Here is a 16,805-nt window from a genome sequence, read left to right as displayed (position 1 = left end):
AATATTTAATTTAGTTACCCATTGTCAGGTAATAAGATTTAAGGTGGAGGAATGTTAGAAAATCAGTAGATTTTGTTATTTGTAATCATCAATTAACTATCATTAATATTTTTAATAATTTGATATTACATCTAATCGTATGAGATTATTTATTTTTCTTTTAATAATTAAGTGTTAGTCAAATTTTAATAAAAACTAGTGTATGACCCCGTGTTCAGCACGGAAAAATTTATAAAAGTAAAAAAAAAATTATATGCTTCGATATTTAAAACAAAAGTACAAAATAATTATTATTTTAAGAAATTTATAAAATTATTATCAAAATCAAAGTTTAACTTAAAAAAGTGAGTAATAATTATTTTATATTTTTTAAAGTAAAATAATTATACACTGATACAGAATTTAAAATAAAATTAAAATATTTACATTAGAATACTATTTTTTCAAAGACTTCTCTATAAACAACATTGATGGTTGAATTTGCAGACATTCTTACGTGATTCATAAGTAAAACTTTTAAACCTCTCTTACTCTTAACTCTTGAAAGTACCATATATAGTTGGCCATGTGTAAAAACTGGTTTGGATAAATACAATCCAACATGAGATAAAGTTTGTCCCTGAGACTTATTAATTGTCATGGCAAACGATACCATTATGGGAAACTGTCTTCATTGGAATCTAACTGCGACGGTTTCATTTGTTGGTACCATATTCATTCTTGGAATCAAAGCAATATGACCAACATTGTTACCCGTTAAGACTTCATATTCTATGACATGATTTCCAAGCTTCCTAACTTGTAACCTTGTACCATTACAAAGACCACTGGATTTGTCAATATTCCTCAGTAACATCACCGGAACACCAACCTTGAGTATTAATTTATGTGGAGGCAAACCAGAGCAATTTATGCTATTCAGTAATTCAGGACTATAGATATCTAGTTGACTCTCCATATTCCCTTCATCCATACAAATGGAATCCGAACTAAGATATAATTTTTCCCCTCCAGGAATGATAGCCATCAGATGGTTGTTGACCTCTTCAACGATGTCTAGTGTGGGAGCCAGTATAGTTCTTACTTTGAAAAAAATCCTTTGAGGACATGTTTTCCAAAATATTTGGAAAAGAAAAATGAACCAACTCATCAAATGCCTGGTCCGAAGAAGGAATAACAATATCTCCTGGAAGACATATCTCAGATTCACCATCCATATTGTCACCTATTAGACCATCACCAACTTTCAATAACCACTCACCAAATTGCTCTGTCTCATCTTGATCTGAAGCAGTCGTCCCTACAGAGAGTCTCATGTTTTTTGTTAGTTTGAGCACCAGACAAAACTTTCAAAGGTAAGACAAATTCACAGTTGAATGAACGATGTCTTGTCTCGATCCTCGTGGAATGACAGGAAGAATTTGTCTAAAGTCTCCACCTAGTACAACCACTTTTCCTCCAAAGGGAAAATCTTTGCTATATGTTGAAGAACACCTCATGATATCACCCAAGCATTTATCAGCGCTTCATAGCAGTACCTACTAACCATTGGAGCCTCATCCCAAATTATAAGTTTGGCTTTCAACGGCAACATTGCTTGAGGGGAACCAGGTTTGAAGTTACATACAGAATTCTCAGTTATATTCAGCAGTATTTTGAACCTTGAGTGTATCGTTCTTCCATTGGGAAGAAGTAAAGATGCAATACCACTCGAAGCAACATTTAACACTATATCACCCCTTGAGCGAATCTCAGCAGACATAGGGTTCCAGAGAAATGTTTTTCAGTATCCCCATGACCATATACAAAGAAAAACCCCCCTTCATCATAATACACAGCTGTAACAATTTTATCGAATGCATATCTCTGCTCAGGTGTTGCGATGGCTAACATGTCTGAGGCATTTTTCTTTAAATAATCCATGTTAAAGTTTAGCTCTTCCCTAATAACACTTTCAGTTAACAAAGAACTATCAACTTCAGTTGCTAAAGGCATAGGAGGATAGTCTTTCAAGGTTTTACCATAGGAATGTAAGATATTGTCTATATCCATTAAGCACAACTGCTTAATCTCATCATCTGACATTGTTAACTCTGCATATTATACAATACTATAAAAATTCAATTAAACTAAAAATGATCAATAAGGAAAAACTTTTATCATTGTAATTAATAAAAACTCACCCCTCATGTTCATCACGGCTCTCTGTCGATACAAAATATCATCTGAGAGTTCATGCCAACATCTATCCCAGACATGTTCTGGTCTTAAGATATTGTTGGATGTTAATAGAATGACAAATAACCTCCTAACATATGATCCTGAGGCCCATGGGATTGCTTCCTTAATTGCATCAATAAATTCTTTGTCATCTTACAAGAGTTCAAGGACGAAGCATGCATCTCTATACATAGCATAAATTGTTCCTCCTACTGTTCTTATATCTCGAAAACTCATACATCCTCTTTGAGTATTCAAGAGAAGTCGTTGGTAATATTCTTCAGTATTTGCTGCAAAAAACTTGGTTAAAATCCCACTTTTAAGTTGTTAAATGGATTAAGCTACGCTATTTTAATTATTATGTAGTTACACATCCGCATAAGAATAAGTTTCCTAAAAAATATAGAAAATAAAAAATTGTATAATCTACAGATTATAACTGTTGAAAGTTATTTAAACATTTATTTTTTAGTGTAGATAAATCGAATAAAATGGACGTGGGGTACAGGCTATTAAGATTTTAAATTTAAATCATTAAATAAGTAAGATCAAAATTGAATATAAACTTGTCATTACCTGCAGGTACATGAGTCAACCTTCCAATTGCGAAGCTTTTCTTTCGAGGAAACCACTTTGAAGAATCGTCCTTCCAAACAAACTTGGTTGGAAACTCAAGATAAGTCAGACTTCGAGCATAGGGATATGACATGTTCGCCGCCATCCATCCCAAAAACATGAACTTATGAGATATTACTCTTTCGACGATATCATTCACATTAGAAGTTTCACCAGAAACCAAAGGTTGCTCATCATCCAAATGGAATGGAATTCTAATCACAAATGGTTCTTTCTCTTGGATTTCGTATCCAAATAGACGCCAGACTGCCTCACATGCCGAAATGTACCTACAATTGTAGTAATTCCTAATTTCGTCAACAACTTGTGTGGCTTCTGACAGATCACCAGCATTGTATAGAGTAGCTGTTACGCAGTCATTACCCTTGTGTACATACTTAAACAGATACTTAATAGAACTTGTTTGACATGTGTATTCCACATTTATGTGGCACCCAAACTTGAGCAACAATTCTGGATTATACGGAACAATGAACTTATTGTCTAGTACACATTCCCTTTTCTTCACTGTTTGACTGTTATCAGTATACCTTTTTTTGGGAAATCTGGCCTCATCAATGAGTGTTCGCTGTCTAAACTCTTTAGGATAGAACTTTGAACAGGATCCATTCTTCATGCAAGGTGAATTCTTGTTGTACGAACCACATGGACCATGTACCATGTAATTTTGAATAGCTCCATGTAGATTTGGCCTTTCATTTTCATCAGGAATCTCAGCTGTTATATGTTTGTCTATGTCATCTGGTGTGTTGTGGCTTGAACTCGTTACTCATGAATAAAAGGATATGTGCATGCGGAAGCCCTCTCTTTTGAAACCCTACAGTGCAAACGTCTAAAAATTGAAAAAGACAAATGAGCAAAGCATTACAACATAAGATTTTAATAAAGCGTTGCATAAACACAGACTTACATTCCAAAATTTTGCCAAAATTTTTTTCCTCTTTTAGGTCATCAATCAAACCATCAAGCTTGATCTTGAAAACTCGACACAATATATCAGGACGGTCTTCTGCCTTCAATCCAATGGAAGTCACTTCTCTTTTTATCTCATCACATTCAGAGTTACAGGTCATGGTGATAAAATAGCTAGGATATCCTGCATATCTGCAAATTGCAAATGCATCTTTACAATTATTCATCATATACCTAGGTCCACCGGTAAAAGTACTGGGAAGAATGATTCTTTTGCCAAGCCTTGCAGCATCTACATCCCCGATTATAAGACTTTCATGTAGACATTTGTATTTATCAACCCTCAACTGTGGTTGTTTACACTTAAAGAATTTTAACCTCTCTGATTCTACCATTGTGTAGGCATCTACCAGAAACTGTTGGAATAATCTCTTTGATCTCAGAATTAATGGAGATTCACACGTCCTTTTTTGTAATCGAAAAGCAAAGAATTGTCACAAAGTGATTGTTTTGTTTTTCTTTGTAGGCCTAGCAGAGATAGAATCTGATGTTTCAATACCTAAACAAAATTCATCCTCCCCATACGGAAACAACAATGGATATTGCAAGGCTAAATAAGATGGATGAAAAACATCAATCCGTTGGAGCTTTCTAGATTGACTCTCTATAATAATATCTCTATCTTTGCTAAGTTGTTCGACATCGCCAATAATCAATGCAGCCACTTCAGATGCAGATGGCAAGTTGTATGTCTTGCCATCTTTAGTCCTTTTACTAATCAACTTAAACTTTATGTTTGTGCAATTTTTCTGTTGGTACCTATCTCTTGCATAGCGAAAACTCTTTGCCAAACTATTATATTTGTCTAGCATGTTTCTTAATATTGCAACAATTTCTCTATCCCGCTCATTTATAGCTTTATTGGAGCTACAAAAAAAATAATAAAATTTATGTTATTTTCTCTCATGGATAAGAAATAACTAAAAAATTTGACTGGTTGCATGAAAATTACCGAAGTGTGCCTATTCGATTATCAATCTCATTTTCTGTGTCATAGATATATAGCTGGGCAAATGTTAGTCGCAAACTATCAGGAGGAAGTAAGCTACCAATGCTATGGTAGTTTTGACCCCCAAGCTTAAAAATTGGAGGAGCAGTCCCATTGTTCACCCCTCGGTCAATTTTTTCTGGCCATTGATGTAAAACAAAACATTGAATTAAATGTCCTTATATTTTTTCGTTAGATTATTGGCGGGTCCTTGTACACTGGAGTATGCTAGAATTGTAATAAATCTATGTTATATAAATGATTTTCGATGAAGTATACCTTTTGTTAAATATTGGTGTATGAATCATTTGGCAATCATTAATTATACGTACTATTTGTTAACACGGACAGTGGAGTTCTTGTCAATGAGGGATCCGTCCGTAGAGTTAAAGATTTAGATCTTATCTCTGATGTAGAAGGTCTTACATAATTAGGAGGAGTGTTTTTCTGTCCAATTCCATGCAAGGCACAGTGTACATCATACATAGATAGTTGCTTCCCTATGAATGAGTAATGAGAAATATATAGAAAATTTTCATCATTAAACTGATATAAATTAAATTTAGATAAATACGAGTCAATTACAGTGAGAAAAATGTCACCTTTATCTTCACTAGATTGTAAACTGAGAATATTAGATGAGGTACCAGTTTTTCGACACACTGTTCTTTGACTTGTAGTAATCTGATGCACATTTTTATGTACGTCAAAATTTGTATTATTATTGTTCTTCGACACTTTTAAGTCAATGAAACCCTTTTATTTGGTTAATTATGTTTAACTCTTGCTATATGTTATGCTTTGAAAGAGATGGTTAGGCTTATTTAAAATCAATTATCTTTAACCTATTAGGCTAACTGAATCATGAATGATAGAATTCAACAACAAAATTTATCAAGAAATAATACAAATAATTGGTTTATACCATTATTTTCTTAGACAGAGTATGTAGTGTGTCAATATTAAAAAAGTATCGTGAGTCATATCTTGATACATAGAACCCGTAGTCTTCAACACAATTGGGACAGAAATATCTTTTCTCAAGTTCCCTTAAGCCACAACGACACTTCTTACATTCTTTGTACCACCAACCAAACTCGGTCTCAACTTCCTTAATTGTCCCAGCAGTAACAAATACAGCATCCTAAAATCAATGTATGTAAGAGTACAACACAACAATTGAGATTATGATCCAACAAACATTAGACATAATAATTGAAAAAAAAGGAAGATTAATAAAGAAAGAATTTTACCTGATTATGCTCCTTTATCCCGGTAATTATTTTGTAGACTGACAGACGCAAAAAATCTTCCTCAATTGAAACAGGTTGATCACAGACCAGCAGCATTATGCTTTGTCCGTCAACAAGATCCAATTTGTTCACCCTTACATTTTTAAATCAAAATTTATGAAATTTGTTAATAGTTAAATAATCAAAAGCCTTGTATAAATATTCTGCTGGCCACACTACTGATCTATACACTGTACCTTGTAAAGAAATTCCTGGCAGCTAGAAACTCAACATTGATAAATAGTTTTGAATTGTAGATTATGTTGGAAACACCCATGACCCCTACAAAAAGACATAACAAATTAAAGAAAATATCAGAAGTATATGATGACACAAAACATGCATTCAAATACCAGTAAAATAAACAAACCACTATAAAATTTCATCTTGCCCATTTGGAGAATAACCACATAGGTAAGACATGGGTGTTCCTCCAAATATTTGATCAAGTTAAAAGCCAAAGTCTGCCACAACGTTACCCTTAATTTCTGTCCACCCCTATAAGAAATAGCAATGCTTGTAAAGTAAAGAGAGGCACAAAATTGCAAAATAAGATTTTAAAACAAAAGCCACTATCAAAAAGATATTAAGCATTACTCAAGATCATCAAGTTCTATCGTGATATAACTTGACGGCTTCCCGTCCCGTGTGAACTCGACCAAGTTACCCTTAGAGGCAAGTTGACCTATCACATCTACAAAATAAAGGCACCAATCTTTCCATTAACAAAACTCTATCTGCTCAAATTTTTGTCAAAAAATGACATATCTTTTTCAAAGTTTCATCCATGTTGAAATCAGATTTTTTTAATTTTCTTAAAAATAAAAATATAAAAGACTATTAATAAATAGTTAGAGCCTAGAAATTGAAGTTCGTGAAGAAACAAAAAATAAATAGGTTAGTACTTGTTACCAACGATTCCTTTAAAGGTACTAATTCTTTAGTTGTTATATATATGAAATCTATGTTTAGATGTATTAAAATAAAACACAAAATAATAGAAAACAAAGCCAATAATGAATTGAAGAATAATTTTACTAAATAATACAATTTTTTTAGTATTATACCTATAACAAAAAAGACGCATCAGCTAATTCAAATGACATACATTAAATATAGACATATTATGTAATACAAAAATTATGATAAATTATTTTGCGTTAAATATAGACTTCAAAGAATTAAACAACACATGCGTGATAGATTACTCTAACAAAGTACTTACCAACTAAATAACCATCTTCTTTAGACTCTGCATGAATTTTTTTGAACGAAACAAAATTGAATCCGTTCAATGAAACTGAAGAGTCTTGTACCGGATGCACATTCGTGTCCCTCTTGAAGTTGATTCTAAATTCGTGTCTAGTAGACTTGAACTTGATGGTATTCAAAGAAATTGTGAAATTAGTGACCACGTACACGTTGCCCTCAGCGAGTAGGCCCTCGAAGATAGGAACAAATATGCCTTTAATAGAGCATTGAATTGTATCCCCTGAATGCATTAGTTTTATAGAGTCATAGATAAATGAGGTTTATTACTCAGTCATTACGAAAATAAATCTCAAATGCAAAGAGAATATTTTACCTCTTCATCAAGGACAACCATCTCAATAGGTGCCTTCACCCCAGAATTTGCAAAGTGAGAAACGGTCCAAAGTCTAATGACATGTACTTTGAGCTTCCACACCTTATGCTCTGGACCAGCATTGATACACTTGATGAGATCATACCTAAAAATCAAAGTCTTCATATTTAGTGAAAGATAAAAAAAAATATTGTGAAATTCACCACATGGCACATGAATTCACCTAGCTGCCATTGCTACCTGCCACAACAAAATTACTCAAATATTATGAATTTCAGTACAGATAAACAGTAAGTATGATGATCATTCATGCTATATTTATAGAGAGTCACAACACTGTTCAGCCCCAGTATTGGTAAGGATTGTAAAAATTTTGACGTTTCTATCAAAATCCAACTAAGAAAAAAGACAGAAAATTTTTGGACTATTCAAGATTAAAGAATTTGAATCATATCAATAAAATAAAATAATTATCAAAATTAGGATAGAAATTAACGGCCATTGCTACCTGCCACAACAAAATTACTCAAATATTATGAATTTCAGTACAGATAAACAGTAAGTATGGTGATCATCCATGCTATATTTATAGAGAGTCACAGCACAGTTCAGCCCCAGTATTGGTAAGGATTGCAAAAATCTTGACGTTTCTATCAAAATCCAACTAAGAAAAAAGACGGAAAGTTTTTGGACTATTCAGGATTAAAGAATCTGAATCATATCAATAAAATAAAATAATTATCAAAATTAGGATAGAAATTAACGTCCAACATTTATTGTGTTTCATTTACATGGTAAAATGCGGTTTAATTTTGAAAAATCAAAATAAGAAGCAATATATGCTAAAGAGGAAATCACCGTATTTACATGCAATAATTAGGTACTATAAATCACAAGAAATTTTGAAAAGACATGAAATTATTTTATTTTTGTATGTTGGCAAATCATCCTGTATCATAAATACTGGCATTTCAAGACGTACAAAATAAAAAGGGTATGAAAATAAGATTTGATATATAGCACCAATTTTTTGTTTCTTAATCTGATATAATTTCCAAAAAGTTTGTTAACAGTTGCAAACCTTCAATATGATCAAAGGATGTGTTGATCGCAGCAAGCCATTTATCTCTTTCACCCTGCATCTGTTCTATAAGCATTCTCCTTTTATGATCCTCAGTCAATTACTTAATGCGCTTGACCTTCAGTCTCTACTATTGTACGTGAAAATATTTGACTTAAAGATCCATGCAGAGAAAGAGCTATTCATGTGAAGTTTTAATTAATAACTCTTGTTGGTTATTAGTTACTATTTGACCTAATTTTAACAATAATGTATTTATTTTTCAATATAAAGTTTCACTTACCATATACATCGATTATACAATACCTACCTGGCATGCTATTTGGGATGAGACATGGTCACCTAACTTATTAATTAATTTCCCCTCATAATAATATTTCACTAATAATAATATATATTATTTGCCTGCAAGACAATCCACTTATTCTTATTAACCAACATAAGTATAGACAGCTTAACCAAACTTATAATAAAGTATCATTTGTTACTCTAAATGATACGCAACGTTGTCTAAAACTTACTAAAAACTATTTATGCTTCAAATTAAAACAAAAATAAATTAAAGTGACTCTGTTAGAAGAATAATAGGGGGTATATATTACCTGGCAGAGAAAAGAGACCCACATGGCACATATGGTTGGGTGAGTGAGTGAAGCTAAGAGTGCGCTGTCATGGCCCATGGGGGGTGGAGGGTCCGAATTATAATATGGGACCATAATATATACATGTAGCTACTTTGTAGGATTATATATTATATAAATTTGATTTGAAATTCAAATGTCATTCTAGCGAATGAGTTATAGTTCAAATGGTATAGTCTTTTCATACTCAATTAAGAGATTACGAGTTTAAATCTCCTATTTTTAGTAAAAAAAAAATTCATCATTCTAATATTTAGTTTTATTTTAATTTAACAAAAACACATAATAATATTATAATATTTATTTAATGAATTTTATAAATATACAAATGAAATGGTATATTTTTTTATTGATATTAATATTATTTTATTATTATTTTTTAAAATGATACCATATATCTTTTTATTGATATCAGTATTATTTAAAAAATTATATTCAATACACATCTCAATTTTAAATCAGTAAAGTCAAAACGATACCCAAAAATATACCATTAGAATTGTTCTTAGGAATAATTTGAGTCATCACATGCATCTAATGGCGTAATATTGCATAAGTAAAAATAACTATTTTTTATATTAATAGTGTGAATAATTATTAAAAAACAAATGTAATTATTTATTTGTATAAAATATTTTAAATTATTAATGTATTAAAATTAAATTATTTATAATTAATATTTTCATATGTCAGTTAAAAGTTACCAATGAAGTTATAAATTAGTTGTTAATTTCGACAAATTAATAAAATATGTATATAGAATTAAATTTTAATTAATTAATATTAATTTATTTTTAAAATTATTTTTAATTTTTATTTTTAAAAAATTAGGATTTAAATTTATAATAAAAAATTAATTTTAAAATATTTATTGATATTAACTGAAAAATTTTGATTTTTTAATTAAGCTCTGACAAATAAATACTCAAGATAAGGTTTACATACACCTAGTAGAAAAATATAAATAGATAGCTAGCTAAGAGCATGTTATTTTGGAAAAAAGTGCGGTTCCAAAATATCCTGATTTGTGGGATTGTTGTCGCCATTTTAAGGTTTGAAGGATGGAATCGGATCACAAGTTGCTTCATCGACTTACATATATTCATACATACACACATGACACATGTGCTATATCAGTATTATTAAGAAATTAATACATTTTGTAATTTATAGCCATTAATTAATTATTATTAATATTTTTAATAATATAAAATTATATTTAATAATATACAATTATATTTTTTTTAATAATTAAATATTTACTAAATTTTTAATAAAAATGTTAATTCTTAAACTTTCTCGTACTATATTAATGTGCGAATCTCCTTCCATGGACTCGGGTCACACCGCACCACTGTGCCATTATTCATTCGTTGTTACTCGTTAATCGAGTGTTGTTTACTTAATTAATCTATCATCCATAATTTGCCAACCATATATGTATGTAATAACCACTAGGAAAACGATTCTTTTTTGTGTTTTTTCTTTTTAACAAAATTATACTATTGCATCGAGTCCCTATAAGGCGTTGTAAGTTGTAACATTCAAACATTGTATTTAGAACAATGAATATGCCTTCAATCTTGTCGGTGGCCTTTCTTCATGATGAATAAATTAAAATTGTCCTTCCTTCAATTCAACTAGTATAAATTTATTACATCAGCTGAAACCTTTGAATATATGTAACACATAATTGTTATTTATGTGATAGATAGAGGTTATTCGCTAATTGAGATTGTCATATATATATATATGTACGGAGTCTTGTCTCGTGATTAATATGTTAAACCGCATTTTATAAAATATTAAAATTAGCATAATTTATTATTTTTATTAGCTGTTAATTAATAAATTAATTATACAAAAATATTTAATAACAAAAAAATTAAAACTTATTTTATATAATATTTATTAATTAATATTAAATTAATAAATATTAAATAAAATAAATTTATTTTTTTATTTTTCTAATATTATCGTTAAAAAAAAATATAGGAACCAATAGAATAATTGTACAATGTGTACAATGGAGGTTTAGGGATGTCCGATTCATTATTAGAGATATAACCATTAGTGTTACCTTTTCCAATCAGCTTAAGTTTTTGGGATAAGTGGTTTCATAACATGGTATCAGAGCTTAAGATCCGATGAGTGATTTCATTTTTTAACTCATATTGAGCCAAATAAATAATCCATTGTACACATACAAACATTCCATTGACTCCCTAACAGGACTCTATGTTAATTATATTTAAAAAAATCAAATATACCAATAAAATACTAATATAAATATAATATTATCTAAAAATATTAATCAATATAAATAAAAATTGCTGATTCGAAATTTTTCTCTATATTAAATGTTTGAATATGAATTGTTCACACATGAGACGAATTTTCATTAAAATTACATGTCAATAATGCCGTATTTATTAATTATACAACCACTATTCATGATAATCATCTTATTCATCATGTTTAGTGGAATTTTCTAGGAGGTAATTAATTAGTTATTAGCTATTTGCTTCAATTAGACGATGATAAAGGAAACAGTTATTTACAAAGTTTATGTTCAATCTAGACCGTTAACTAATTTTTCCCAAAATAACACGCATTCCCTTAATTAAATATATATTAAAAATTGGTCATTATCCATGAACGTTCTGAAAAGTAATAAGAACCAAATGGAAAGAGTCTATAGATTGATCTAGAAATTAATTATCCTAATCCTACCACCACAACAATAATAAATAAATAAATTACTAAATTAGAGTAAAATAGTTTAAGAATAATTTGCACATTGCAGTGCCACTTTCTGACTACCGATGGCTTTGTTAATGACGCATTAATAATTCATTAATGTACCAATTAAAAGTGTGATAAATGTTCCACGCGTTCTAATCCAGGGGAACTATACTATTTAATGTCAATTCGAATTAATAGCATAAATCTTACAGTCAATTCCAACGAAAATATCTCCAAGGGCATAATGGGAAAATCATATAAAAAGATATGCTGAGCAACGGTGGATATTAATAAACTTTAGAAACATTTCTCACGCAAGCTTATAATAATATGTTTGATTGATACATAAATTTAAAAAAGGCGTGGGAATATATAATATATAAGAAACGTAACTAATATTGTTGCACAAGATTGCATACAGGATTATTATATTATTAATTGAATTTAATTTTGTGTATACGATCTTTATCTATTTTATTTATATATTTAGATAAGTTTTTAGGTATTTAATTTAAAAATTAGTTATTTTTATTTATATAACAATACACAATATTTTAAAGTAATACTATATGAAAATAAAATTCTTTATTATTTCTTCTAATAGAAAAAGAAATCATGTAGTTGAGTCATATCCTCGTAAGTGTTGTAGCGGGATATTTTTTTATTTTGTAGATGAGATTAACATGTAACTATTATGGTAACATTTTACTTTACGTTTTGCTTTATTATTACATAATGAAGTTTTAAGATAAGATCTGCCTTTCGGATGACCCAACTTTGCGTTGGAAAACTGCCTCAAATTAAAAGAAAATATAGCGCTCAATTAAAATTAATAGTACGAGTAGTATTTAACATTTTTTGTTTTTATACTGAAAAAGGGTCCATTGTATTTTAGCATTATATGGTACAAAGTGAGTGGATAATAATAATAACAATAATAATATGTTGAAAAACTTTTACGGTGTTTGTTCATAGATATATACACACAAACATAGAAATATAAAATCGTATTTTGCATATAAGACATAGATAGTAATATTTAGTGGCGAAGCTTAGTTGAGACAAGGAGAACCATATCCCCTAAATTTTTATTAAAAAAATTAGTAGTATTTTTTTAAAAAATAAAAAATAGTTCAATTGGTTTTATTATGACTTAAAATATCAAAGTTTAATCTTCATCTCTTATTTTTATTGTACAATAAATTTTAGTTTTAAACATTTAAAACATGTTGAATTTGGATTTAACCGAGTGTATTTGTATTTTAAAACTCTCTATTCAATAAGCAACACTCCCTCTCCCTTCGAGTTCAAATATAAAAATTAGGTATTTTTTATTTATATAATTTAATATTATTTTATATTTTACTGTTTATTTAATTTATTTTTTATATGATAAAAAATAGAATATTCAATAATTATTGATATTATTGTATTTATATAAATTAATAAAAAAATTAATAAATATTATTAATTTTAATATTTGTACTTCTAACTTCTTTTCTACATATTTTATAGGATATATATTTAAATTTTTATATAAAATAATCGTGAAAAATTAAAGAATTGATGTATTTTTTAAGAGGAAGACTAATATTCAAGAAGGAGAACATATAACTTTTACAATATCAACACATGTAGATAGTTCTTCTACTTTAATGAATTACGAAAAAATGAGATATATAACCTTCAAAAGTTTAAAGAGTTGCATCCGATGAGTTTGACTTTAATTCTTAGGAACGAGACCCTGGAAAACAGCTTCAAATTTGGCAATATCACCCAAATTAGAGAGATGAAGTTAGACAAACTTATTTCTAATGTGGTCCATATCAAAAGTATCTTGACAATTATTTTCTATTTGGCCCTCCAAAATTTTGTTTCAAGCTCCGCCACTGGTAATATTGGCTGTATTTATTTTTTAAGAATAAAACAAGACAATATATTGAGAACAAAATATAAAAGACAGAAATATAAAATTTTATATTTTTATATTTTGTTTGGTGATAAACTAAAATAAATTATAAAAATTTATTTTTTTTCGTTCAAAAAATTTGAGACGAAAAATATAATAATAAAAAATATAATTATAAAAAATTAATAAGAATAATAAAAAAAGAAATAATAATGTGTGTCTCTTATTAGTATTTTTGTGTCTTTTCTATCAGGATGAATATAAAATATATTAATTAATCAGTGTCTCTGAATATATTATCTCTGTCAAACACGATTTTGTGTCTCTGTATTCCTATTTCAATGTTCTGTCTCTGGAAACAAATACAACTATTGTGTCCAAAAATATTGAATTAGTATATTTTATAGACAAAAAAAATACAAAAATACTAATAAAAAATACAACTTTTTTTTTATTAATTTTTTATAGTTATATTTTTTTAAAAAAATTTAAATAAAAAATATTATTTTATTCTGTTCTCAAAATGAAAAAGAGTCTTTTAGTTCTATGTGGTCCTAGTTTGATGAGGGAGTGAGTTAATAAATAGATGGAATTGGATTGGATGGGAAGGGTTTCAGATTAACACGGCCATCTAACCCTTATCCACTTTCACGTCAATTTTCATCCTTTGCATGTAGCAAATATATAACAATTCCCAACATAATTAAAGAAAAAAAATTATACATATAATGCAAGTGTAGAACGATTCTTCATCCACTTGTTTTAGACTTCCTCTTCAATGTATTTTAAAAAAGGGATATTATTACGAGGATAATAATCTTCATTTTTAACCGTACATTTGGATTTGTAGTGAATTTCCAACCTCTCAAAGTTTAACACGCACGGAAAGTTTATTTTTCTTTTAGGTATTATTATATTAAGCTGTACTAAAATTCAGCTATCAAACAAATTATTATATATAATATAAGAATATTTATTAAAAATATACAACAAAACATATAAATATATATTATGATTGTTTTTTTTTACATATACTACTTTTGGTTTAAATATCAGCCAACAAAAAAATATATATATAAACTTGTTGTTTTCCAAAAATAAAATTTTAACATAAGATAAATAATAAAAAAATAAAATTATACAGAAGTTTATACTTCACTATAATATAAAGAGTTAGTTAGTATTGATTTAAATTTATGACAAACGATACGAGAAAATATCTAAATTTGGATTTAAGGATTAAAATAGTCTTTTAAAAATTTATGTATGCATTATTTTGTTACTTGAAATATTATATGTTTTAAAATAATATTTAAAAAATATAATAACAAATCAAATTGATCATTTGATTAATTAGATAATATTTTATCGCAAAATAATTAGTACACGTGATCTTTTAAGATTATTTTTACCACAACAATGCTAGGGAATCAAGAGGGTACCAGCAAAAAATCAGCCGAATGTTTCTGAGTGAATCTAAAACCTCTACGTGGATGGTGCTTATATTAGGCATTAGGATATTTTTTCTATTAAGTATCAGAATGTTTTTTTTTTCATACTAAATTAATGTTCTTTTATATACTAAGAATCGAAATTGTTAGAAATTCAGTGATCCCCACCCCTATTTTTTCAACGTATCATTCAGAATTTTAATTTGGAATAAAAAACAATTAATATCAAATATTATAAATTAAAAATAAATAATATTAATTAAATATAATTATAAATTAATTAAGTTAATTATTTTTTGTTTCATCACCTCTTGCTTCATATACTTTTTCTTTTGACCATTAACAAATTTGTGCCCGGAAATAATGTTGATTGTCTAAATAAGCTGGACCTGGTTGTGGAATTAATATGATGAAGAGCATAAAGTTCGTATACTTTCGTTACTTTCAGGTTTGCACGTTGGATTTATATGATTGAAGATTGATGTTGTTGTGTTGTCCAATCGATGCTTAGAAAAGGATTAAAGTTTGGCACACCATATGCTTGTTATTGCTGGCGCAGCGAAATTTCATTCAAAGTACTATGCTCTTCGAATCTTGGATATTCCCTTTCGTACCTATTTGATCCCTTCCTTTCTCATTCCCTACACGCATTTTACAAACACTAATAATATCTAATCGTATGTTGTGGAATAAACAAATTTAGCTTTTTTTTTTAGATTCTGTGTATAATAAGACTTGAGCAATTCAGTTACAGCGTATAATTTCATGGCAACATAGAAATTAGAAGATTATGTAAAATAACTGTAGTTGTAAAGTATGAAATAATTTTAAACAGTACGCCTTAGATCCGTAAATAACTTCTTGTCTTTGTTATTTCTTTTGGGTTCTGAAACTTTTTCTATGACTCTACAGGTAGATCTCGTTAAGGTAGCGTTTATTTTGAGGTATTGAGACAGAGATTGAGAGATTGAAACTCAGTATTATGTTTGTTAATTCAAAGACTAATATTAAAGTTTTTGTTTCTGTCTCTAAAATTTCAGTATTTTAATACTTTTAAAAAGTGGAGATACATGGAACTAAAATTTTTAGAGATGGAGACTGAAATGTTAATAACATTTTATACCTAAAATACTTTTATTTCAATTTATTAATTCCAATTTTATTCTTTATACAAATTAAATTAAAATTTTATTCTTGTTTCAATTTCTGTTTCCTACTTCGCACTAAACAGAATATTGAGATTTATTTCAATCTCTGTCTCTTAGTCTATGTCTCTCAGTTTCAA

General features: G+C 28.6%; 2 protein-coding genes across 2 annotated transcripts; both read right to left on the bottom strand.

Moving 5' to 3' along the window:
• Window positions 1-670: 670 nt before the first annotated feature.
• Window positions 671-1,316, bottom strand: LOC107615342 (uncharacterized). The gene is made up of 2 exons (XM_088503233.1): window positions 1,085-1,316; window positions 671-963 (listed from the first exon to the last, which is right to left on the bottom strand). Exons 1-2 carry the CDS (start codon window positions 1,314-1,316, stop codon window positions 671-673), a joined length of 525 nt encoding a protein of 174 aa, XP_088359359.1.
• Window positions 1,317-1,728: 412 nt separating this feature from the next.
• On the bottom strand, window positions 1,729-4,163 carry LOC148578858 (uncharacterized). Its single transcript, XM_088503232.1, has 4 exons — window positions 4,003-4,163; window positions 3,767-3,960; window positions 2,797-3,597; window positions 1,729-2,093 (listed from the first exon to the last, which is right to left on the bottom strand). The coding sequence occupies exons 1-4, from the start codon at window positions 4,161-4,163 to the stop codon at window positions 1,729-1,731; spliced, it is 1,521 nt and encodes a 506-aa protein (XP_088359358.1).
• Between the last annotated feature and the right edge of the window lie 12,642 nt (window positions 4,164-16,805).

This window comes from Arachis ipaensis, chromosome B1 (genome assembly GCF_059453495.1).
Source record: "Arachis ipaensis isolate K30076 ecotype BB chromosome B1, ASM5945349v1, whole genome shotgun sequence".
Taxonomy (NCBI): domain Eukaryota; kingdom Viridiplantae; phylum Streptophyta; class Magnoliopsida; order Fabales; family Fabaceae; genus Arachis; species Arachis ipaensis.
The sequence above is the reverse complement of the archived record's forward strand: the minus strand, read 5'-3'. Positions and strand labels throughout refer to the sequence as shown.